The following is a 27548-nucleotide window of genomic DNA, read 5'->3' on the forward strand; positions in this document are numbered from 1 at the left end:
TGCAGGCTTTTGCTCTCTGGGAGCTTGTAATAAGACATACTCCTCTTACAAGAGTTCATGCTACAACATAGCAAAGAACTTTAAATTTTTGGAAGAACAGTATATTCATTTTGGCATTGTTCAGAGGTAAGCTATTTGGCTCAACAAGTTTATCTTGCATGCATTGATTTTAAAGTAGCTCATTTTTCTTTTCTTTTTTTTTCTGAGAGATGAGATTGGATTACTATACTACTTTTTTTTTTTTTTTTTTGCTATGTGTTGTGTCACTTGGTGTACAGCTGTGCCTGGGAGACATTGTCAGCACAGTCTCTATTGTTACCTATGATGCATTTTTTTCCCCCCTCTTCACTCCCAAGGCAAACTTTAATTCCTAAAGATTCCCCACTGGAAAAAACATGCACCAATGCATTCTGTGGTTCTGGCAATTGGGGCAGATGGCTCACATTTATTTTAGAGTTAGTGGTCATGTTGTTTACTTTACTCTAGCTCTAGAAAGTTCCTCTCAGGGGTCTTTCTCATAATACAGTCAAATGAAGAAAGATTTTACTGTAAGTGATCTCCTAGACTTGAGTTCAACATTTGTTTGGATTTTTGGAGACAGTCAAATCAAGTAATGCTCCCAAATGATGACTTTGTAAATTCTGATCCTATTTTTTTCCTTCCCAAAGACCCTAACTCTAACCTTTCTGCTTTAAAGCAAAGTAAATTCGGTGGCCTCTTCTTCTCCGCCCCTCAAAATGATAGCAATCTCTGCTGTCAGTCGTGCGCTCCTGTTCTCCCTTCTCTGTGAAGCAAGTACCGTCATCTTACTCAATTCCACTGACTCATCCCCGCCAACCAATAATTTCACTGATATTGAAGCAGCTCTAAACGCACCACTAGATTCTACGGAGATCCCCAAAGCCAGGCGGAAGCGCTACATTTCGCAGAATGACATGATCGCTATTCTTGATTATCATAATCAAGTTCGGGGTAAAGTGTTCCCACCGGCAGCAAACATGGAATATATGGTAAGAGGAATTCTTTTTTCTTTGAATTCTAAGCGAGAAAACTTTAATTCCTTGGTTAGAAGGACCTAAAGGCACCATGAGCGTTTGCATGTCGAGGGAAAGGGGCTTTTTATACATTTTAACTTAGCAAAGATTTTTTATGTGCCTGATAATATTAAATATTGTTCCATCACAGAATTAAAGGGTGTGTGTGTGTGTGTGTGTGTGTGTGTGTGTGTGTGTGTGTTGGTGTGAATCTGCACGGATTTTTCTTCTGTGGGTCTCATAACCACTGATGAACCACATCTTACACAAGGAACATAGAGTGGGGTACATTGACTGATCACATTTGGAAAGTCTACTTTAAAAAAAAAATCACATGGAACTTTCTCTGTGATTTCTGTATCTAATAGTCCTATTTATCAGCTAAAACATTTCTTGAAACTATTTCTTGAAATTACAGGTTTCATGAGCCTGGTTTATTCTTGGGTCGTTGTCTCTTCCCTTTCTTGGACAAAGCTCTCCCTGATGCTGATCTATTTGTGTTCTGAGAGAACATGCTGACTTTTTCCTTGTGATTTAAGGCTTCGTCGTTCAGATAGCAGTGAAACCAGTGCGCTTGCACACTGTTCCAACTTGCCTTGCACACATTCTTTGCTCTCTCTTAAAAATAGAATCTCTGTGTTCAAATCATTTTACTTGGGGAGTAAAAAAATGAAGTTGGTATTCAAAGGAAAGAGTCTTGTTAAAGTTTATTTTTGGTTTTGAACTTATGCAAGGTTATGATTTAAAGTCCTGCATTTTATAAAAGCATAATGTGGAGTCTGTTTAAAGCAATGAAGATCATGCATATGATATTTCCAAGTTGGGTTATTGGGCCATGGTACTGCTAACAGTTTTATAAGTGCTGAACTTAAGTTTGGGATTGCTATTGGATTCTAGGTTCATATATTTTATATAAACAAACTTTTTGAGTTTGACCCAACGTAGATGCCAATGTCACTGGAAAAAATGAAGATTTGCCAAGCAATATAAGAGAGTCATAGTTCATCGAAGTCCAACTTAGACTGTGAAAATGTGTTTCCTTAGGATTTATCAAAGAAAGAGGAGATGTAATCATCCCTAGTGGGCAAAAAGCAGTATGGTCTCATGGTTAAGATTATGGGCTCTGGAATCTAGATGCTTGGATTTGACTTCTCATCTTAGAATATAAGCTGTGTGAATGTCTTATCTCCTTGTTTCATTTTTACTATTTCTAAGATTTTTATCATTCTAAGATGAGGATAAAAGTGGTGTCTGCCTCATAAGGTTGTTGTGAGGACCAAATGAATTGCGGAGTACAGTGCCTATAGGTCAACAGATGTTCAATTAGACAGTTTTTATGGGTTTCTTTGAGCTTTCTGTGAAAGGTGTATAGTGAAAACCTGTTCAAAATCTAAACATAGAAGAACTGGGGATGTATCTCAGTGGTAGAGAGCTTACCTAGCATGCCTGAGGCCCTGGGTTCGATTCCCAGCACAATATGCACAAAGATCTAAAAATAGAAACAGTTACCCACATAGAAGAGGTCTTTCTAGAAGTTAATGTAGAGATATAAGGAGAATAAAAAAATAAGTAGGTTGGAATTATTATAGAGTTTGAAAGAAATATGTAACTTGTCTTGAAGAAGTTACTTAATGTGTCTATGATCCAGTCTCCCTTCCCTTAAAATGGGAATAAGTACACATAATAACCAATGAATAAATAATGCAAGCAAACACTATGAGTAAAGGTATAAGTGGGTATAAAACAATAGAAATAGGTGAAAAATAGATACTTTTTTTCTGCTTATATTTCTCCCCCACTTATCAAGAAATTAATTTTCTCCCCATGTGTTTATTTAATTGCTTCTATGTGCCAAGTCCTTAACTGATAATTTCCATAGATGATCTCATTTGATAGCTCACATTCTTGCTGTGAGGTTAAGATTGTAATCTTCAATTTACAAATGAAATCATGTAGACCAAGAGAAGGTAATGACTAAGTCAAAGTGGTATGGGTAATGAATGGTATTGCCGGAATGAGAATGTAATTCCAAAGAACATGTTCTTGCGGGGGCGGGGGGGCCCGAGCATCTCTTCATTTAGTAGATCTTGCAAACATGTCCCCCTTGAGGGACATCTCTGGAAATACCTCCCTTAAAATGCCAAATGGAATACTATACTATTTGTCATTCCCTCATTATTTTTTTCTCAAATACTGGAACTCAAACTTATGATTTAGTTTGTTAGAAATAGAAACAATGCTAGTTATATATATATATATATATATATATATATATATATAAGATATTTATAAATCTTCCTTAATTCCATGAAAAGTAATGAGGAGTACTCAGAGCAGTGAGTGCTATAAAGCAAATAGTGACTATCTCAAATATCCATGGAAATACTCAGCACATAGTTCATTCCCACATACATTTATCCATTTAATATCAGCTGAGTATTTGTTGTATGTCTGCTCTATTCCAAGCATTTGAGGATAACATTCAGGAATCCCAGGGACAAACAGCTTTACTCCCTGGATGGGAATCAGACAACAAACCAGGAAAATAAATAAATTACATAGTATGTTAAAAGGTGATAAGGTTAGGAAGAAAAATCAAGCAGTTTGTGGCGAGGTTGCAATATTTAATGTATTGGTCAGGGATGAGCTCACTGAGAATGGCCTGGGGGCAGGCAAAGCAGCAGCCACATAGTAGATGAGGGAGGGAAGGCAGATTGAAGAGCTAGGAACAAAGGGCCGGAAAGAGGAGGAAATTGATTACTTCAGCTAGAAAAATGTGCTTGCTTGAGTGAAATCAAGTTAGAAGGACTCTGAATAACCTGGTCAGTGGAAATGCTTCATATGAATCCATCATGAAGAAAGTTGGTGGGAAGTACAATATAATGCATACCTTGGAGACCAGAGCAGGGACTGTGATTTTAATTGTCTAGACTAAATGAAAAATGCACTGGACACTGTTACCTTCATGTTAACTTATTTGGATTGTGAGCAACTGGAAAGCTAGCTTGGTTACTAAACTGTGCCATGCACCTCAAAAACTGAGGACACCCTTTGCTACAACTGCTTCACAAACATCTGTGCTCTGAGTCACCCACTGTATATTGAAATTTTCCTTCCTCACTGCAGGCTGTCACTCAAGAGTGCCTCATACAAGAGCTTCTCCTATTTGCACCGGCCTGATTCACAGTGGTTGTTTTCACCTACAATTCTCTGAGCCTTTTACTATCAGTTTCTCCCACTAATGTCTCCTCCTTAATTTATTCCTTAAAAACCCTATCTTTCCAGGTTTGGATATCAGAATGCTAAACCATTTAATAATATTTCTTACACTCAGACCCACATGGGCTTTCTCCTTTTGGATTACTGAAGCCCTTCATGTGTATAGTATTGCTGTCATCACTGTTCAGGTTAATTTACAGTTATTTGTGTATTTCTTGCTCCTTTCTCAGTTCTAAGCTTTCAGGATGCTAAGTCTGTGATTATTCATCTTTTTATCTCTATTTTCTTGGACAATTCCTTGTGTATAGACACCCATTATTTGTCAAACTTGGTTGAAACCCCTGTGAATTATTATATGTTTATAATTAGCAATCATTTTGATATTATAAACATTTTAGTTATTTTTCTCATCATTATTCCACACACTGAAATAAGACAATTTTTTCATGAATTCTAAAAAAATCTTAAAATTAATTTGACTTTTCTTAAGTGTTTGGTTGTTAGAGAGTGTACAATTGGCCACACAAAGCAAAAGCAATTTGAGCACAGAGTTATTTGTCCTGATGTTCATATTATGGTTCTATTTCTTCAGATATGTAGTCCATAATTTTGGGAAAAAACACCTTGCTTGAAATATTCAATGTCTTAAAACAGTGTCTCTTCACACAAAGTATAGTACAGATAGAACTTTATTATGAAATTGAAACTTCTGTACTCTTGGCCTCTGTTCTACAATTAGTTTATTGACTAATTTCCAGAGCTCCTTGGACACCAGCTGTTTTTCATTCTTCCTAAGGACAGCGTAAGCCATGTCTCTAAGCCACAAACCACACTAGTTTCTTAGAATAAGAATAATCCCCAAAAGAATGAAATTGCCAGGCTCACACATATAGTAAAATTGGTAGGATGGTCTCTGAATTTGAGTCCACTGAATGAATTCACTTAACATTTTTGGAGATTCCTCCATGAGTGGAGGAGATCCAAAGATAGAAATCTTTGTTTTTTAAGTGTAAACAATGCAGTGAAAACAAAACAAATGTGAGGGAGACCACTATGCATATAATTCAGTATTAATAGACTGCTGCATAAGATCCATGTCATACCAGACAGCCAAATACTGTGGAGCAGTCAAAGAAGTGATAATCTCCAGTTGGCAAATCATGAAAGTCTTCTTGGAGGAGGAGCATTTGAGATAGATGCTCAGAAAGGGGTAGAATAGGATGACCGTGACAGCAGGCAAAACAATACATTAAAAAAAAAAAAAAAAAAAACCACCAGGAGAAAAAAAATAATCCTAAGACTATAGCCATATTTTTGAGGAGTTTGAGAAAAGATTAAGGATTTCTTAATACCAAAGCAATTAGGGAGACTATCACGTTTGAAGCAGGGTCAGGAGTGCATCCTAAAAAGATGACCTTGGCAGTTGAAGGAACTCAGGATAAATATTGCCAAGGGACATGGTCAGACTGCTAATTTCTGCTGGACAAGCAATGCTAATTAATTTTTAGGCAAAGGGTAAAAGGAACAGAACAGCTGCACCTAGAGATAGTGATGGTAGGGCAAATAACTGAACTGCAGGGCCTAAGATAGAAAACATTTGGACAGGCAGGTGAAGGACAATGTGAGGGTAATGATGAAATGAACGGAACACCTTAAAACTGAAAAAAAAAAAAAAAATGCATAATGTAATTTCAAGAAGCCAAAGTCACTATCTTGATAATATGGCTTATTTTATTTGCTAAGTGCCTGAAAATATTTTTTGTAGAGTTCAAGTTATAAGGTTTCCTGTACTTTTCTGGAAAAGAGAAAATTACTGGTTACCAAGTCATAGTAGGTAGTGAAGTAACAGCATGACTCAAATGAATGAATGGAGAACAGATTAATCCATCCTCAGAGACAGCCAATAAACTATTTGCTCAGAATGATAATGCATGACTTGGGAATAAAGAAAAATGTTGATTTCGTTTATTTGAGCCTCATGTGCAAGAGAATGTGGATAATGTAAACTACGTTTTTTTTCCTTTCTTCAGTAGTTGACTTAACACTTGTGTCTATCCTTGTCTTCTTTTTTTTTAATGAAACCATATTTTGTCCCAGATGACACATTTCCTTTCATTTGGGAAGGATAACTCAATTTTCTTGTTATAAACATAGGAAATTTGATGTGTCTAACCTAAATCTCTTCAATGAATGCTTTTATGACTACTAGCTAGCCTGAGAGTAGTTGCCAAAAAGCAGTGGACTGAGAAAGATTGCTGACAGGAAGGCGTTTCTCCAGCACATTCGGAGCTCTGCATTCCTGTTCCCCTGGATGTAGACCCTTTCAAGTGCTTTGGCTTCCAGTGGAGACTGGGCACATTTTGTAGGAATTTTCTTCCAAGTTGCATGTTGATTAGTGTTACTGGTACACAAATGAAGAGGGTAGTGACCTTGATGTTTCTTTCCTTACGTTTCTCTCTCCGCATGCAGAGTCCATTAAAGGCAGAACATTGCGTTAGTCACTGTTTTTGGTCTAGCCTGTAAGAAGTGCAAATATGAAAACATCAGTGTGCTATGATTCAGCACCTCACCATCAGGTGTCGGGCATCAAAGCCGAAAGTCAGACGTGGTCCATATACAGGGTGACTCTATTTTCTGTATTCAATACTATTTTTTTTTTTTTTTGATGGTCAGTGATATTTAATTGCCTGCAATGATGTAAACAAGTAATTTCATTGTGTTTCCTCTGAGTGTATATAGAACCTACTATCTTATATATCTCCCAAAAAACACTCAGTAAATATTGGTGGAATGATGAAATGAAGTCTTTAAACTGTTCTGATTAGAGTGTGAGTATGTGGCTGTGGTGCTGTCATGGACAACAGTCATTCAAGTTTCAGTCATGTACTCATTCCACAATATTTATTCATATGTCTGGTGCTGTGCCTAAGGGTCAATGAGGAGCAGTGACACTCTTTGATAGGAAGAAGTGGGGACAGAAAAATAAATAGGCAAAGCAGTGTGCTGAACATTAAAGTAGAATAATACAAGTTGTTTTGAGATCATATGAGGATAATGAGCCCATACTGCGGTAGGAGGCAGTAAGGGCTTGTGGAAGGAATTATTTTAAATATTAGATGCAAAAAAAAAAAAAAAAAAAAAAAAAAAAAAAAAAAAACACTATACAGGAAGGAGGCATTAAGGAAAGAGGAACTGTAGAGTCAATACAAAAGGGTGTTCTAAGAAGGTACACAGTGCCCCGAAGTTATGGATGAACTATAATGTGCCTTGAATTTTTTGTATAAAAAGAGTGATGTTGGATGAAGTTGGGGTAGACACCAAGAAACTTGTCTGAGTTTTATTCTAAGGACAAGGGAAATTATGGAAGGTTGTAGCTGGGAAGTTTCAGACTCACATTTTCATTTTGGAAAGGTCATTCTAGCCACAGGGTGTGGAGGGACTGGAAAGAGGCAGACGCGAAGACAGGATGCACTGTCATGAGACTGTCATGACCGTCTGGGTGAGAGATAATTGAAACCTGAACTAAGTTTAGGCAATAGGGATGCAGTGAAGTGAATTAGAGCAGTGAAACATTGAGACTCAAATTAATAGGAGTCAGTGATTCCTGTGATAAGGTAGAATGAGGATTCGTATGACAAGACTATCAAGGAGGATGAGTCTATATTTAACTACGACAGTTGGGTTTTTTCGAGTTAGAGAACACAAATAAAGAACAGGTTTCAGGAGCCCATTAAGTGACTGCAGGTTTATCCTTGGGGTACGTGTGGATGGAGGTTAAAAAAGTGGCTAGAGTGTGGGAAGGAACATTCTTCTAACAGAGAGTTTGGGATGGGAATATGCTTTGTTAGTCAAAATGGACCATTTTGCATGGTAGAGGTAGGGTAGTGTCATGGAAACAGCATGTAAGAATGATTTTATGTCTGGGAATGTACTCAAGAATTTTTGCATGAAAATGACTTTTTTTTTTTTTTTTTTTTTTGACTGAGATGTAAACTATCCCTAATCCAAATCTGTTTCAGGAGCTTAGGCAGCACCAACCTATCTAGTCCTCCTGTCCTCCTGACATACTCAGTTTAAGGTGTTTTGGGAAACTCATCAAATGACTTCAGAAAAGTAGAAGTTGACTAGTTTGGCTAATCTGGTGTTGTGAATTTAATATATCTGAAAAACATTTAAGAAACATTCAATGGTCATTCAATAGTTATGAACTTGAGGTGTATGGTTGCCTATGAGGATTTCTGAAGAATGACTTGGGAGAGGGGCAGGGAAGATAAATACTGATAATTTAAATGGGTCAATAAAATGCATCTAGAATTGGGTTTGGAGAGATGGGATTTGAATACTTTCAATCTATTATCCATAGCACCTAAAATCAGGTACCAAGCATTATTTTTTGACACAAATAGGGAAGAATGCTCAATAAGTTGTGTTTTTAGACTAAACTTTTCATGAAATCTCTTAAAATTTCACACCATGTACTTTAAACCAAAACAGTTCAAAAATGTTATTTAAGGACACAGTATTTCTTCCTACTAAAAAGTGCATCAAATTCATATTTCATAAGTTAGTTAAATATGAACATTCTACCAAATCTGTCTCTCTGCATTCCAGAGAGATCATGATTTCAGCAGGCCGTAGGTAGGCGGAAAGGCATTTGAATTCTTCTGACTCAGTGGGTAAATGCTAGATATGGGGTTTGCATGTGTATCACAGGACAGTTTAACAATCAAGAAATCTGGTTTTAGAATGCTGTAAACACTGAGTTCATGAAAAAAACTAACAGCACATGAAAATGCCTTCCTGTCTCATTAGTGCAGAATTAAATGATAGCTAGTGTGTATTATATTTCTCTGGAAAGAAGAACCATTGCTAGAATTCATCAACAAATTGCTTTAAAGATAAAAACATATGTTAAAGAGTGTTAAAGAGTGACTTCAGGGGCATTAGTGTCTTAAAACTTCTAAAATGTTCTTTAATGTTATCGTTCACTAACATGATTTTCCCTTTCTGCAATCTCTTCATCATTTCTACACAATTTGGGTTTTGACATTTTTAGTTGCTTCAGGGTAAATCCATTTAGTGGAGTTCATGCTTCATAAGGTGCTCAACAATGCACTGTCCACTGATTCTTATTTCAGAGGACTTTAGTCCACTAACATCACTATCATTCTCAATTCCCCATCAACAGAAGTTTCACTGAATACACCCTTGTCTCGTGAGAACTGTGCTCTTTAGTCACTATATCACCTAACCCTCACCACAGTCCTCAGAGACAAGGTTAATGTTCCTCATTTAAAGACAGAGAGCCTGAAGCTAATAGGGTGTAAATTCTCCAGTCCTAGAGCAATACAACAGTACAGTACATGTGTTCCCTTCATGTGTTCGTCTCTCCTGACCATAAGCACAGTGCATGGAGAACATCTCTACATGCACATCATCTTAGGACATCATTGAATAGTAGAAAGAATTTCTTTATTCAAACTTTTCCTTCTGTACACTTTCTACCCTTGGAAACCATGTAGGAAAACTGATAGTGCCTCAAGTCTTGAATGGTTATTAACAGGGAATAAAAGCTGTATATAATTGACCCTCAACTCCATCGCTAAGCTCTTTCTTAATCTCCAGGCCTTTTGTGTGCAAGAACTCCACACATCATCTCTCACATGAGGAGTGCTGCCAATACAGACTCTTAGGGAAGATTGCACAAAGATATTTGACTACTAAAAATCCTGATAATGGCCAGAAGTGGTGTCATTAAAATAAAATTGAAACTGAAGGCACCATGCCCTCTTCACACGAGAACAGTACCAGTTAGATCATCTTGGGAAATGGAAGCAGTGTGGCTCTGAGCCAGCAAGGCCCTTGCCTGATGTCCTCCTTGCCTGGCTTCCAACATGAATGTGTTCTTGTGATAGTGAGAGTGAGGTGGCTGAAATTGACTTGCAGAACAGAGGTAATTAATTATTCTCTGTTTATCCTACATCTGTGGATGCATCCTAAAGTCAGTTGCAGATTCAGTAGGCACATTCCCCTGCTGATTCATATTATCATGAATTAAGTTACTCATAGGTCAAATGTGTGTTTTATACTAAGGCTTGATGGAAAGGGGTGCCTGAATTTTTATTTTTAAGATTTTGGATTTTCAAAAGTTACAAACACATTTCTCTGACATTTTTAATGAAACAACAAATCCCACCATTATGTACAATTATAATGCATTATAAGAAATATGGAAAAAATACTACATCAGGGATCACAGATGTTGGCAATAATTCAGTTCAGAGTCCCTAAAAACAGCACATCTATTTATAGATAAAGAAACCTACATAGCAATATGCTTTAGTCATCTTTGTGTTGCTGTGACCAAAAGAACTGACAAGACCAATGTAGAGAAGGAATAGTTTATTTGGACCTTGAGAGTTTCAGAGGTCTCAGTCTGTAGATGGCTAACTCCAGTGCTCTGGGCCTCAGTGAGGCAGAACATCAGGACCAAAGGGTGAGATGAGAAAAGCAGCACAGACAGGACAACCAGGAAGCACAGAGAGAGCTCTGCCTACCAAGGACAAAATATGTACCCCCAAAGCATACTTCCAGTGACCTAATTTCTCCAACCACACTCTACCTACCTACAGGTACCACTTGAATCCTTTCTTGCATTGTCTCACACATGAACTTTTGGGGGACACCTCTTATCTAAACCATAACAAGATAGGACTCATTTTACATAAAAGACATCTTCTTTTAAACTTGTAGAAAAATAGGATCCCACGTTAATATTTTTTATATAAAGTGGTTCCTATTTTGTGTTATTTTTAGACCCTAGAGGGAATATTGTTATTGTTTTAACCAAGTGTTCCTTAAACCACTTCTACTCTTACCAATACTATTATTCAGTTGGTCTAATCAGTACCCCAGATTTCCCCTATGATGTCCCTTCTTTTGCTGTGCTCCCACACTTCCTCTCCTCCAGCCTAACCAAGATTCAGACTCACTGCTGCCTCCTGTCTGGTTTAACACCTGTTGCTGTGTATTCAGTTCAGTTTCCTCTATCATCATTTCACAAACATTTCTATCTAATGAGAACAAATCCACCAATTTTAAGACAGAACCTCAATAATGCCCATGAGCATTTTAAGACTTTTGGCTGCCCTCAGGGGAAATACTTTGTCATCACTTAATTTTTTTAATGGCTATTAGCATCACTTCCACAAGTCAGCACTCTTTCCAAGCTAACAAAAAGAACAAATAACCTTAGCTAAGTTATTAAAAGTGAAAACAAAAAAGCCGCCTATGTAAAATGCATCTACTTTTTATATAAATAAGTGAGAAAATGACCACATAAATGTCCAAGAATATAAGCCTCCACAGCACATACCATCCTGTCTCCACCGTCATTGTTATCATGGCATTCACGACAATGGCAGTTCATAAGTCTGTCTCCAGATACTCAATGTGAAACCGTTTTTAATTTTTTTACATTTTATATCTTTGAAATGTTTCCATGTACACATCATATTTTTCAGAGTTAACTTTGTCAAAATTAATATTCTTGTTTCTTTAATTTTTAACTTCAAATTATGAATCCTTTTGTTCTTTTTATAAATATAGCAGGCTTTGACAATTATATTTACTTACAGATTAAAAATTTTAAACTGTATTTATAGATTTAATGTTTGATTTTCACATTTAGTATTTCAGCTGACTTACTCATAAGCATCCTTTCCATGTATTTAAATAGGTCATGTAAGCGAAGAGAAACAGTAACTCTTAGATGTTTCTAAATTTTGGATTTTAAACACTAACTTAAAAATTTAACACAATTTATTATCATTTTCAACTTAAAATCACAAATTCAGGCTTTATATTGGAAATATGACTGTTCTCTTATTCTAATAGGCTATGTTCTATTAAACATTACAGATAATAGTAAAAGCAAGTACAGATTTCCTTATACAAAATATCCATCCTTTTTAAATTTAAATTTTACATTTCGATACTTCTTTTTTTTTTTTTTTCTCTGTCGGTGCTGGGGATTGAACTCAGGGCCTTAGTGCTTGCGAGGTGAGCACTGTACCAACTGAGCTATCTCCCCAGCCCCCTTTCAACACTTTTATACATTTTTTTTTAGGTAAAAGATGCTAACCACTTAAGAGAGAAAAAAAATTATCTAAAAAAAGTGCAAGGTTTTGGTTCCAAGTAACAATTATTGCTGCTTTCCGGTTTGATTGCATTTCTTATTGGCCAAAGATACTGGCTGGGATTTAAGAAGGGAGCTTCAGATGTCATTGCATTTCATGATCCTGGCTGCCACAATGTTCTGGATCCCAAAGCTCAAGGATAGTTGATAAGACAATCTCTTATCTGGGTTCGATTCATATCATTATCTAATTCTTCTGTCTTCTTATGAAAGCCAGTATCCTCTCAGGCATCAACATTCTCTTGTTCAATTCTGTATTCTTTAGCTCAAATCTAAAAGATCTCTGAACTTGAGGAGAATCCTGCGTTCTTTTCATATTTATCTTATCTCTTAGGGTCAGAACTTGTCCAGATATTTAAAATGACATCAGTTTGAATTCTGGATCTCTCTCAGGTCTTAGTCTAAGTTGTTTCAACTTGTGATTTATAGGCAAGGTACTGTGTTCAACTTGATCTATCTTGTTAGTTGACAAGTAGAATAACTCATAGTGAATATTTTAATCCAAAGATAATTCAGCTTATGAACTGACCAACTAAATGGCTCTAAACCACAAAGAACAGAAGAAAATCATTTGGGGCAATTAAGGCAGACCTACAAGTCTATGCACACTCTGATGCCATTGTAAGCTATTTTATTTTATGAATTACCTAATTTGATCATAATGCCTAACTTCTAGTGAGTCTTGTAAATGTATTTGTACATTCATTCATAATAATCTTAATTTTTGCCTCATCCTTAGGAAGAATTGAGGTATTTATAAGTAAATTATCTGTGAAAGTATCTCATCTATTTAGAGAGGAAAGAACTCATGAGACAGAATGCTAAAGCTGTTTGAATAAAAGCTAAGTCAATATCAGTTGTCTAGTTTTCCCAAAAAAGATAATATTAGTTTGTCTATTATCTAGGCATTCCATAGAAGTAGGAGCATATGTGTGCCCTTATGTCCTCTGTTGCTCCATCCATAGGCTAAAATATTAAAATCATTTCAAATAAATGATAAGAGAAAGATGCCCAGAGAAACTCATTGGATAGATTGATTGTCATGAATCCAAACAGTTATAAACTAAGTCAAATGCTTAGGCAATTTACAATTTACAACCCATTCCCTGAATTTGATAAATTCTTTCATATTATTGTCCTGGTGACGTTCAGTCCAACTTAGAGCTTCTGGGGAGAAAAAAATACTACATATGGGATCACTCCTTAAAAATTGTAAGTCTTTTGTTAAAATTTCCTTTAGGTTTTAAATACAGTTATGATTGTTATTTTCACAATTCAAATGCCTATTATATTCATAAATTCAAATACCTCTGAAGATGAAAGCCATGTCATGTACTCATTTTTTTCCTGTAAAATATAACCAATGGAGAAAGATAGTGACAGCAAATGTAGAGCTCAACTTCAACAGAAGATATGATGTCATTGCCAAATATCAGAGCGCCCAACCTACGACAATCCTCCTTTCTCTGGAAGGTGGAATTAATTCCTGCCTGGAGACAAGAGGCAAGAAAAAGAGCCTCTAATTTCTCCTGCAGCAAGCATCACAGGGAGTCAGTCATATCTTCCACAGTGAGATTAAGTCACCTTCTCTTTGAGACCTTCTCAGTCTGTGTCTGTCAGCCTTTCCAGAATCTTCCTTTAGGGACAGGGAACAGGCAGAAATTCTTCTCATCAGTTCTCTAAAAGCAAACACATGTAGAGAAAGAAAGCAGTCATTCATCTTGCCTTGCAACTATCTTCTTCAAATTTTTACCTGTTTTTTACATACAATATTCCTTTTAATAGTTAACAAAAGATGCTTTTGTAAGATTTTTTTTTCAGGTTTGCACTTTTTTGTTTATCTTTTTGACACACCCAATATTTAGCCCTTTTTGGGGGGAGGTGAACTTAGAGACACTCAACAAGGATTGAACTTAGAGACACTCAACAACTGAGCCACATCCACAACCCTATTTTGTATTTTTTATTTAGAGACAGGGTCTCAATGAGTTGCTTAGCACCTAGCTGTTGCTGAGGCTGGCTTTGAACTGCAGATACTCTGGACTCAGCCACAGATGGAGCTGCTGGGATTACGGGCGTGAGCCACTCTATTGGGCCCAATATTTAGCTTTTAGACATATGAATGAGCATAACGACAGGCTTGTATATGGTAAACTACTTTTAAAATTGTTAAATGTTTTAAATTTCTCATTATTTCTTTTTTTACTGTATTTTTATATTTAAGGTATACACATGACCTTTTGATACACAGAGATATTGAAATTGTTGAAATTTATCAAATATTTTAAATTATTTTGAGTGTGGCTAAGCAAGTCATAGGCCAATATAACAGAGATCTTCCTGGCTTAGATGCAGAAGTTGCTCAAGTGCCTATAAATCATGAGAAACTGAAGATGGAATGGACCCTAGAGGTGACCTCATCCAAACTCCTTATTTTATGGATAAATTATGGAGATAATAGTTGATATATCCTTAGTAACAGATGATCTTAGCAGTAGAAATAGGGATGGAACACAGGATCCTTGAGTTTCAGGTCAGTGTACCATGTTGTTGTTCTATTTTAGCAGATTACAAGAAAGTGTCTTTAGCTGGATATACGCTTTACCTCAATGATGCCTACTTGTATTTCTTTCTAGGTAATTACAATTAGTTAAGAACATTTCAGGAAACAACTTTTTGGCCCTATTCTGTCTGAAATTCCTTTGTGAATTTATTTTGCTGTTCTGTGCTTTGGTAAAATGCAAAAATCAACACTTCATAAATATATCTGTTATTAACATTTGGTGAAAGAACAAATATTAGACTGAACAATATCGAATGAGTCATATTTAATATACATTTATATTAGATACCATATGGATTGACAGGCTTATCTTAACAGCTGCATAGGGAAAACAAGCCAAACATTTGAGGTTTTTAAAAGTGCATTTCAGTCCTAGGATATTGTGATTTTATATGAACTCTGTGAGTGAGTTTACTTTATGCAATTTTATATCAATTTGTGGAAGATGACTTTTTTCACAATTTAAAACAATTTCTGATTAACAAATCTCTTTTGAGGGTATCTTCCTTGATCTCTTGGGATAAGAGTTTCTCTTGAAGAGTTTATTTATTTTTTCTCATTTTATTTCAAAGTCACCATCTTAATTTTCTTTTACTTCAATACATTGCCATATTAAATAAATTTATGTAACCCATTTTCCTCAGAAAAAATTAAGGCTCTTCAGTGTTATGACCAAACAGTCTCATGAGTTTGCTAGAAAACTTATAATCTGCAGGGAATGCATGGCTATTAACCCTTGCTCTGCTGTATACAAAGTCACAACCCGGTAGAAGAGGAAGGCACCAAATTTTCACATGAAGCTCCATCATGTTAATTTGAGTAGTTATAAAATTCTCTCTTCCTTCTTCATATAATGTCTTTTTAAACTTTCTAAAATAAATTAATAACCACTGTCTAGTTATAATTTGAATGCAATTTTCACCTAGAATATATAAAATTATAAATAATTTAGGAAATGTTATGACTTTGAACTATGAAAATTTAATGTTAGTTACTCTTTCCACCAGATAAATACATCACTAAATAATGTTCCTACTAGGGAGAAATTTTGAAAAACGTTTCTTCTTGGAAGAATGCTATAGATTTTCCATTATGTCTTTGTACCTTATAACTACCTAGAAAATAGACTGTCATTTCAGAGTGACTTACTATTAGCAGGTCCACAAATGCTTGGCTTAATTTCCTTATGCTGCTATGGAGATGAGCCTGTCAATCCATATGGCAACTAATATAAATACATATTAAACCTACGGGTTATTCAAATTTGTTCTACAAATTGTTTCCATGAAAGAAAGTTTGCTATACATAAATAACATCCCTACTAATTTACCTTCCTTTTTCAAGGGAAGTTAGTTACCATTTTTCTTAATTTATTTAATTAAACTATAATATACTACATTTTATAATATCCTATATAACATTGTCAAGTTATTTTCAATCATAAGTTGTTTCTAGCTCATACTAACTAAAATTGTAAATCCTCTTATTATTGTACTTCTACTAAAATGTCAAATGATAAAACATGAAGTTTCCATTAGATTAATCATACCATAATATAATCTGAACTTTGGAAGTTGCAATAAAATATCAGTGTTAATTTTGAATCAATTTGGATAAATTTGATCATATTTGTTTTTAAATATTTTAATAGCATGGCTCTTATGATTTCTAGGGAAATCTATTGACTTTGCTGGATTCAAATTTCAGTGGTCAGTATGAGATACCCCTTAAAGTTATGAAAAAAAAATAGCATTTTTTAACCTATTCTTTATCAAATTTTGTGTCTGGATGTTGACTCTAGGAAGCATTATAAAGATAAATATTTTTGGTAGTACAACCATATCACATTATGGAACATTGAGTATCAATGGTCTGAAGTTGCTTTCTTTTAGTTAAAATAGTCTCAGGACCCAGAATTGAAAGAACTCTAGGAAATAGTAGCACTATTACTTTCCATTTACTTTGTGTTTGTTATAGCAAATTAAATAAAACTGAAGGTTTTTTTGTTTTGTTTTGTTTTGTTTTGTTTTTTAACCTCTACAGGTTTGGGATGAAAACCTTGCAAAATCTGCAGAGGCTTGGGCAGCTACTTGCATTTGGGACCACGGACCTTCTTACTTGCTGAGATTTTTGGGCCAAAATCTGTCTGTACGAACTGGCAGGTAAGAAGCAGTTTCAATGATGCAGTTCATCTTATGTGACTTTATTAACTAAGGACTCTATCGGAGCATGATACCAATTCCAAGTAACATAAGAAGATATTTACTGAGTGTTCACTCTGTATCAGGTCATGATATTTGGCCTATGAATATCTTAGATGTCTCTAAGAATTATGGAACTAGTTTAAAAGCCCAAATAAGATCAGATTCCCCTTTAACCCTTGTAACACTCTCTTTTAGTCTGTTTTTCTCACTCACCTCACAAAATCTTAGAGATGGTCAAGTGAATGATGATGGGTCCTATTGCCTCCCAGGAAAAATCCCAATTGTGGCAGAAGACATTTGCATTTGTATATGTGTGTGTGTGTATGTGCAACTTTCTCATAGTCATACGTATCTGCACATAAATAAATTGATTAGTAGACAAAATAGAAAATGTTTGTATTTACATATATATTTATATATGCATATATATATTTCTCCATAGTTGTATATACCTGCATATATATATATATGAAACCTTTTTGCCTAATTGTTTTTCAGGAATATGGATTATGCAGGTATATACAACTATGGAGAAAGTTATTTCCATTGATAGGATAATTTTTCTACCAGTGTGGATCATCATTATTAGTGTTCCAAAGATTCATTTCTTTTTCTATATAGGGAAGGAAAATCAGGTGTGCTTTTATTTAAAATCAAAGTGGGGGCTGGGGTTGTGGCTAAGTGGTAGAGCGCTTGCCTGGCATGTGTGAGGCAATGGGTTCAATTCTCAACACCACATATAAATAAATAAAATAGAGGTCCATCAACATCTAAAAAATAAAAAATAAATAAAATCAGAGTGGTCCAAATTTAGGGAAAAAATTGCATTGAGAGTCTAGTATTGAGAGAGAGAGAGAAGAGAGAGAGAGAGAGAGAGAGAGAGAAATCATTTTGAATAATTTATAAAATACTATGAAGGTTATTTTGACATAGATGAAATAAGATTTTGATGATTCCTAAAATATTTACATTTTCTTTCTTCAAAATAACTTGACACATATTTAGACAAATACAGGGTCACTTCCTCCTGTCCTGGATGTTTTTTATGCTTGCTCCTACTTGGAAAAAAAGAGAACTCTACTAGATGTTAATGGCAATCCCAATGAGTAGTATGCTCTTGGATCCTCATGAATAATCTTTTTAAAAAATTAATTTACCATGTAACATGAGTTCATGTTAAATTACCACTGCTGTATCATATATGTGCTTTTTCTTTTGATATCTAGATATCGCTCTATTCTCCAGTTGGTCAAGCCATGGTATGATGAAGTGAAAGATTATGCTTTTCCATATCCCCAGGATTGCAATCCTAGATGTCCTATGAGATGTTTTGGACCTATGTGCACACATTATACACAGGTTGTTTCAATTGCCTTTGTAATGTTTGATTCATAATTCATAAATCATAATTTAAAAATTCTGTTATTATATTGATGGACATTTATTTTCTTACCAATATTGGAAAATATTGATTTATTTTCACAGATGGTTTGGGCCACTTCCAATAGGATAGGATGCGCAATTCATACTTGCCAAAACATGAATGTGTGGGGATCTGTATGGCGACGTGCAGTGTACTTGGTATGCAACTATGCCCCAAAGTAAGTACTTTGTTGTATTCTGTTTCTTAGATCCCCGAATGATGTTAAATATTTAAAATTTTTTACAGATAAATGTGTAAGACTTAACTACAATGGCCTCTAATCCTCAAATCCATATTCTTGAAAAACAATTGGTCAAAAGTTTTATTTTAACAAGGGCAAGGATTTTGGAGTAAAATGGTAAGCAAAACAATTTGGGACAGTGTGCTCACTAAGTTCTCCTTACCATCTTCTGCCATGGCAATTGTAAACACTTCATAATTGTACTTTGTAGGCTTTTAATAACTATATAAAAGACATCAGAAAAGAATCTGCTAGGGAATTTATCAATACCACAATAGTCTCATTTATCAGTACGGAAAGTTGGCTTAGCTTTTTCACTACGAAAGCATACTATTGGAAATGAATCCTTTCTTTTCTTATTTTTTTAGATTAAAAAAAATCTATACTCTCAATCTCTGGCTAACATAAAATATATTATAGAAATTTATCAAAGATTATAAAATAGTCATATTTATGAACAAGCCTTAGTATAGAAGGATTGATAGACATTTGCCAACATTTGAGAAAATGCCTTCCTAATAACAATAGCTTTTTAGAAGATAAAAGGCTCCAATATTTACACACAGTTCTGTTCCCACTTGGAATAAATACCAAAATGTGCAAAGGATTTATGATACTCTTGGTGTCTTCCAAAGTAAGTCCCAACAAAGATTTTCTCCAGCTATTCGAGCATGGGGTGGGAGTGAGAAAATGTGTCAGGAATAAGTGCATTACTCATTGATATGGTGGTGTGCCAGTGGAAGTGTTTTTGTAAAGTTAGAAAAATAGTGATTTTCCAGATGGTCCCTTCTTCATAAATATTAGGTTAGGGAGGTTTGGAAAACAGAATGTTTATTAATAATAATAATTAAGAATAGGAATTAAGCCTGTCCATTTGTTTTTATTTTAATACTTTTTGTTTTCTGTTGTGCCTTTGCACTGTCTTCTGCCATAAATAGGTTAGATAATAATCAAATAGTCAAAATGGTATTTGTTTCATTCATTTAGCAATTTTGTTTTTGCCCAATGGCTAGAATTTTCTGATATTACTGATGAGCTACATGATTGCTTTTTATTTTTTATGTATTTTAAAATTTTTAGTTATTTTTTATTTTTGCAGTCCTGGGGATTGAACCCAGGGCCTTGTGCTTGTGAGGCAAGCATTCTACCAACTGAGCTATATCCCCAGCCCTATGATTGCTTTTTAGATTGAAGAAATTAAGATATTAGATTAATATGCTTTATTTCAGTTTTAATAAAATTTTCTGGAACCTAGGTAATGAAGAGTTTTAAAATCTTGACTGGTAGCTGAAATTCTTCCAATGCCAAAATAAAGTTATGTCTAGTCTGATATTCAGTGGGAAGAAAGGAAAGGTAGAAATGAGGGTGGGAAGTAGAATCTAATTAGATGGGATAGGACAAAAGTAAAAGAATGAATAATATATCAACTGACAGATTTACTGTTGAACATCATTATTCTCTATTCAACAAAATCTGAGTTTTATGTAGAAGTTCATAATGTAACATATAATGTCACAAAACTTTTATTTCTAATTTTCTTTTACCAAAAATATGTTTCAAAAAGTTATGTAAAATAAGAAAAATTATGAAATTTAGATAGCATAGCCTGAATCCATATATTTTTTTATAGCTTTGGGTAACTAGATAGAGGGAAACAAGATTATTTATACAGAATGGAATGAGATGGGGTTAAGGAACCAGGCACACTTAGAATGGGCCTGGAATGTTTCTGCACAAGCAGGTGATGTCATCAGAATTATGCTTGGGCAATCTTATCCTCAAGGTAGAATAAATTAAACACAGGTGTAAAGTCCTAAAATTCTATCATTTTTTTAATATCAAGAATTAATTAGCCAGCTTTTCATTTCGTAAGTAAATTTTCCTTTAGAGACATTGCATAGAAAAAAGTGTAGATCTTTATTTAACTGGCTTTACTAGATATTTTCATGACCTCATTGTCACTGTTTGGTCTTTTTCACATTTAAAGAAGATGAGGACCACCACCTGTTTCACATTTTAACCTCTTACATATTATTTTCATTTCCTCAACCCTGGCTTTTTGCCATTGATGACCAGATTTTCTCCTGAAAACTCAGTTTCCTTCCCATTGCTGTCTATATTAGTATTTCTTAATGCTCTAGTCACTGATCACCTTGCAAACTTCTCCTTCCTAATTAAAAGAGTCAAATAACAGTATGGCATCACAGCTATTTTTAACTTGTCTAAATGGTGAACTTGGTTCATTATCATGATCATGGTCATCCATACAGTGGAAGAAAAATACTGACAGCACAAAGTAATTCAGTCAAATGTGTACAGTGTTAAAAAATGATAGCATAAACTAAAATATTTTGAGTAGCTATGAATTTGTATTGGTATTTTGGAAAGGTTTTGGAATCATCTCTCATTGTCTCTGTGAACCCTCATTCTCTTACTATGAGAATACAGTTATGCTTTACTCTTTATTTTATGAAGACTGGGAACTAAAATATTTTATGACTTTAGAAACACATCTTGTGAACATTTATGGAGTATTTATTGTGTATATGGTGACTTACTCATTTCATAATTTCTGAGGTTCCTATAAGATACCAGGTTAACCATCCTTAGGGAGCATTAGCATGAGTTTAGGAGCAATAAGTTTAAGTGGCAAAGATCTGACTTTGTTCTATAAGGCTGCTAAAGGAGGCAGAGGTGTGGATGGAATGAACCTAGAATTCCCAGGATCTGTGGTATCACCATGCATTGTAGAACCTCAATGGTAATCCTAGCTTAAACAGAGAGAAAACATTTTAAAAGCAAGATGTGTAGAATACCATATTGTGGGAATAAGAAAGAGATGTACCTTTCAGTACCTTTCTAAACTAAGTTTCTCAGAAAGACCCTCACCTGCAAAAATACATGTGAGCATGAGCTTAAGGACTGTCTGATTTTTAAAAATGAGTATCTCTGATGCCATCTTGTTTTCTCCTTCCAGGGGCAATTGGATTGGCGAAGCACCATATAAAGTAGGAGTGCCATGTTCATCTTGTCCTCCAAGTTACGGGGGATCTTGTACTGACAATCTGTGTTTTCCAGGAGTAACGTCAAACTACCTATACTGGTTTAAATAAGCTCACCTTTTTCTCCAGTAAATGTAATGGTTTCTGGGAATCATAAGCATATATATATTTTGAATTTTGCACATATTATACATATTTTATGACAAACGTTTCATTTTAGTATTCATTTGTATAGTGTTTGTCCAGTATTTTGTTTAATCCTTGAAAACAATCAAAACATCCATTTCTATTTTCTGATCTCTAAATTAAAATATTGTACAAGTAATGATGACATAGTTAATACATTCAATTCCAAAACTTTCATTCCAAAGGAATTATAATATTATGTTCCTAAGGAATAAAATATATGTTCAAACTGTAATGTGTGTGCATTATACACATATATACAGGTATGTGTATGTATATGTACACACACAAATGATGCAAACATAGATAATAATACAATACAGTAGTAAACTTGAGGGAACTTTTTAAAAATATTCTAAAGTATATTTGAGGTGGTGGGACATCTTCAGCACCATTTCTGAAATACCATAAATGTGATAGTTTGCAAAATAACACTCACCTAGTGGTATCGGGAAATAATTAAGTGATCAAAGATTTCATTCTGGAGTTATTTTACCTTATTTGGGTCCAAAGGCTATGCTCATTTATGTAAATTTTCATATTCCACCTTTTGCTTATTAGTCTCATTTTATTGAATCAGAATTCACAGTTCTTACTACATGCAAGGCACTCTGTTGGTTATGTTCTGATACAGTTATGTTGGTTCTTATGGGTTACGTTGGTTATGTTTTGATAAAGCAAAGATAATTAGATATAGTTCCTGCCTTAAGAAGCTCACAAAGATATTTAGGAAACAATGCAAACTATTGATTTTTTGAACTAATTGTTTCTCATATAGTTGTGAGAAAACAAGCAGTAACAGCAACCACCTATAAGTGGACTAAATGATAAGCTGGCTAACATGTAAATCTTCTGATTCCCAGAACATTTCAGCTACAGCACGTGGAATGAGGAAGGGGAAGAATAAATGACTCCCCAGAGATTTCTGAAGCAAAATAGATAGTTGTGACTGGATAGTTGAAAGCAAGACCCTCAGGAAACTCATGAAGTACAGGGAAAGTGAGATTTAGAAGACCGATGTGAAAAGTCACAGATAGAGCTTTAACTGCACAAAAAGATCAGGTGGAGAGATTCAGAAGGGCATATCCTGAGGACTAGTATGTCTCCAGGTCCATTATGGGATGGTGAAGAAGTTCAGGAAGAGACATGGTGGTGTTTCCACCTTCTCATCATTGTTCTGCCTGTAGTTACCTGGTGTGTCAATCTATCTGTCATCTTGGGCCTTCCATTATCATATTAAAGATCTTTCATGCACACCATATACAGTCATGGTTTTTGTTAGCAAAGCCTTCTTCAGACATTTTCCTACAGACTAATTACTAATTATTTTTCTACATGTAGGAAAATTACATTTAGTCCCTCATTCACTTTAATTATGAAAATCAAATAAGTTGCTATGAATTTAGTAATGTGATTTAAAAATACATTTCTTCATTTATGAAATCTTTCTAGAATGGAGAATACAACCTCTGGGTCAAGGCAGTTAACCCATTACACTTCAAATATGTGTATGTTTAGTCAGGTTGTGTAATGTTTCCATAGGATTACAGAGCAAATAAACATGGTTAGTTCCAGTGTACAAATAACAGAAAGAAGCTACTAGTTTAAATTCTGTACACATTTGCAGTTTCTTAGGGTGGATACGTTGAAAGACAGTTAAGTAGATCCACTCCATGGGAAAAGAATCCAACATTTGGAGATTGGGTCTACTTGATGAAAAACAACTGGCCTAATTACTATTACAAATTGAATATGGTGACCAAATGTTTTATATCATACTTCTCTGCTTTTGTGGGCTCATATGTGGACCCTATTAAAAATAAATATGTTTGGAAATAAAATGGAGAACAGAAATAATTATATGATTTAGGGCCCAATCCAACTTTCACTTAAGATGCCTAGGTAATTGGACAGAAAGCCCATTAGTGGGATATTGCTTGATTTATTTAGGAAGTGTTTCCATCCTCAATGTTACTATAGCATTCTGCAAAAACTGTAGTGAATACTATTCAACAGATGTTCAAAAGCTGTAGTGAGTACTATTCAACAGATGTTGACTATTCTCAGTGCCAGTTCTTGCTGGCTTGTTTGGGTAGCCTAGTTTCTCAGTTCTCATAATAATGAAATTTGCTGTGCATTTCACAGAGATTTCTATAAAGGTAAATTTGCCATATTAATAGAAATTTATGAATATTAAAATTATCTTAATAGAGCTCCTCTTTGGCATGAACTTTGTCTAATTCTTTGTATTCCAGCTTCTTCTACAGCGGCTGTAATATAATGAGTGTTTAATGAATGCTTATTTGAATGGGTCTTTAGAATTCACTTTAAAAGCTTAGAAGTGCAACCATTTAGAGGAATCACACCTTTCCTTTATTTTTTCAAGATAAGAATCTCCTAAATATAAAGTTTGAATATAACAAAACTCCAGATATATCATTAAACTTATTGGAGTAAGACTAGGATCTACATACTTATAAATGACACTTACATAACAGTTCTTTCCAAACCACAACTAGAACCATAACTTTATTTATAATTTAACAACTAAGCTGAAAATATAACGGGTATATTTGTTATTCTATCTGTACTCTTTAAAGCTAGCCATATAAAAATGGCCATGTGAAATATTTTATTTTCGAGGCTAAAGCAAATGAAAATTTGCTAGTATCAAAGTAGCGTGTCGTATTTTTTCATAGCAGGCAACAATGGTGCTAGTACAATTATTTCACACTGTAATTCCCGGCGGCAGAAAAGGTCTGGGAATAAGCTATTTCGTACGAGCAGCTTTAAACAGTCAGTATTAAGGTTTTCATTTGGAAGGTTTCTTTCAAAAGAAATAGTAATTGTCATATACGCTCTAGAAGATTGACTTTTTCCCCATACCACCATGTATGCAATAGAAAAATCCAAACTTTTGTCATAATTTTCTTTTGGCTTCCATGTCAGCAAAAGACTGAACAAAAAAATGACAACTTTAGCTATTAAATGGATTCATTTCTTTATGGAATTATCTATGAGTTGTGTAGGCATAGTCTTAATATTCCTGGTTGGGATAGACAACCTGGCTTTAAACATGTGGACAAAACAATTATTATTACTGCTGCTTTTTCTTTTGTTCAGAAGTCTGAACATCATCACTTTTGTGGCTCCTCAGAACCGCACTAGGAGTTTCATTTGGCCATGCTGTTGCCTTCATTTGAAACACCTGTAGAAACATTCATTAGCCAATTCCATGCACCTTTAGCAGAGCTGACTACACTAGAGACAAGTTCAACCAGTAAAATTTACTCTGAATATTTGAATTGAGACAATATATATTTTCCCATTTATAAATACTTGTGTTAAGTCAACTTATAACATCTACATAAGTAAACCAGATACATGTTTATGTCAGTTTAAATATTTTAGGTTCATACTCTGCTTATTAAATAAATGCACAAGCTAAACAAATAACTCAAATATTTCTATGAAGAGAAAGTAATGCTGAGAATTTGGCTTGTTGTTTCCCCACATGACACCACACCTTAGGTTCCACAATATTATAGGATATATGCCATATATGGAAGCCTTTATCTACTGAAGTACATAAAAATAATAATTTGTGTTTCTGTTAATATCTAAAATTATTTTTGTTTTTTAGTTCCTTTGTATTGTCATTATAAATGCAAGTGAAGACATTTAAACACATGCAGAATGATTTTTAAAAATTATGTCATGGTCTAATCTTGACTTATGAAGGGTCAGTCAAAAAGTAACTACTCACTGGTCAATGGTGCTGAAAACACATTGCAAATACCATATTCTTGCTATAACTTTGAGGTATCTTTGAAATTAAGGCTATTACTAAGTGTGAATTATCAGTATCTATTCTGGTGCTAAATATTTGGTGCTAAATGAATTGTTAGTGTTAACGGCTTTAGTAATGCTCCTTTTAGTCAGTCATCATTCAATTCTTGACTCAAATATTAATAAAAATCTTTTATTAAATTAATCTTCACCAAAATCAGGCCAGTTAAATATTTCTTTTTGTTTTTTAGTTTAACAGTCCAACTTTATTGAGGTGTTGCCTAATGTAAATAATTATTAAGGAGCCATCGATTTTCTTCTTTAAGGCATTTTTGTAGCTTGGCAATGCCCAAATGCAAATATCTCCTGAAGTTTGCACTGTGTTATTAACCATGCTGCAGGCCCTGGTGCCCTCTAGTGGTTGTAAAAACAAACTCTTGATAGCTACTTGGCCTACAGCAAAATACATTTGTGTTCAGTAAATAAGTTGTACAATATTAAAATTCTCTAATATTCCCTAAATATGACAGAATTTGGAACACTTGATTCTACTTACATACTTTTCTAAGAGAAAGAAGGATAGTTAATATATCCCGGCACTCGTTTTCCTAAAAAATATTATTTTTATATGATTTTCCAGTTTTATGGTGCTTTTTAAAGTGTATTTTTCTTTTTGAACAAGGTATTCCTAGAATATATTTTATTTGGTTTATATAATAAGTACAATTACAATCATCAAAAATAATTATAGTTGTGTCTTATTTTCAAGAAATACTTTAACTTTGTTTAGCATAGTAAATACGATAAAAATGAGAAATACTAAAATAATAACTAGTTACATATGGAAAAGAATGATCTTTCCACCTTTAATTGTTGGTCTATTTCTTGACAATGCTATTTGGTCAGACTATTGAGATAATGATAACATGTTATTATTCCATGGAAAGTCCTTCTAGTCTAACAAATGTACTCAAAAAGGTGAAAATTATGTCACCTGTAGCTAATGAAGGCAATACATATTCTCAGGTAAAACTTTGGCTAAGATATGCAATTGACTGGGTGGATAAGTCATCTGTTTTAATAGATTTCCTAAACTATGCTAGCACAAAATTTACTTTGAAGTTGTCTTCCAAATTAATATTTTCAAATTTATTTTAAAGCAATAAACCTTTTCTATAATCTAAATTTTATGAAAATAAATTTTATGAAAATATGAGGCCCTAAGTTATTTGTATGGTTCTTTCAAACCTTAAGTTCACTTTGCATGAGTTAAATCCTGTTAGTTTTATGGAGAATCAAATGCTGGTCTAAACTGGTGCTTGGTTACATGCTACATCATCTTGTGTTTTGTTATTTGATAAGCAGACTTTTGGTACCATAATATGAGTTAGGGGTGATTGTGATGTACATATGAAAACAATGTTTTTAAAATACATAAATATGTTTCATATATTTATGTAGTCCTAAAATATACTATATCATTTCAGGTATTATAAAAACATTAATTTGGATTAATTTGATTCGTTACCTAATGCTGCGGAAGTGCAAGGTGCCTTTGATGTTATTACGTAATATTATGAATGTGTGCATATATAACACCTGTGTAAACCTTTGTCCTTGTGGATCATAACACATGTAGCTTTTTGAGCTCCTTTTATTATATTTTCATTCAATAAAATATCATACTCAA

The 27548-nt window shown here is 34.3% G+C and overlaps 1 protein-coding gene across 1 annotated transcript; it reads left to right on the plus strand.

Moving 5' to 3' along the window:
• On the plus strand, window positions 1-27548 carry PI15 (peptidase inhibitor 15). Its single transcript, XM_079103525.1, has 6 exons — window positions 1-126; window positions 698-1010; window positions 17057-17175; window positions 18444-18576; window positions 18703-18818; window positions 21859-27548. The coding sequence occupies exons 2-6, from the start codon at window positions 738-740 to the stop codon at window positions 21992-21994; spliced, it is 777 nt and encodes a 258-aa protein (XP_078959651.1). The 5' UTR covers window positions 1-126; window positions 698-737; the 3' UTR covers window positions 21995-27548.

The sequence above is a fragment of the Sciurus vulgaris genome (assembly GCF_902686455.1).
Source record: "Sciurus vulgaris genome assembly, chromosome: 1".
Lineage (NCBI taxonomy): Eukaryota > Metazoa > Chordata > Mammalia > Rodentia > Sciuridae > Sciurus > Sciurus vulgaris.

What these genes read in the sequence shown, in the direction of transcription:
- PI15 (XM_079103525.1), top strand. Translation starts at nt 738, where the DNA reads ATGATAGCAATCTCTGCTGTCAGTCGTGCGCTCCTGTTCTCCCTTCTC. An exon ending in CAGCAAACATGGAATATATG is followed by an intron (nt 1,011 to 17,056) that starts GTAAGAGGAATT and finishes TAACCTCTACAG; the next exon opens with GTTTGGGATGAAAACCTTGC. An exon ending in TGTGCACACATTATACACAG is followed by an intron (nt 18,577 to 18,702) that starts GTTGTTTCAATT and finishes TTATTTTCACAG; the next exon opens with ATGGTTTGGGCCACTTCCAA.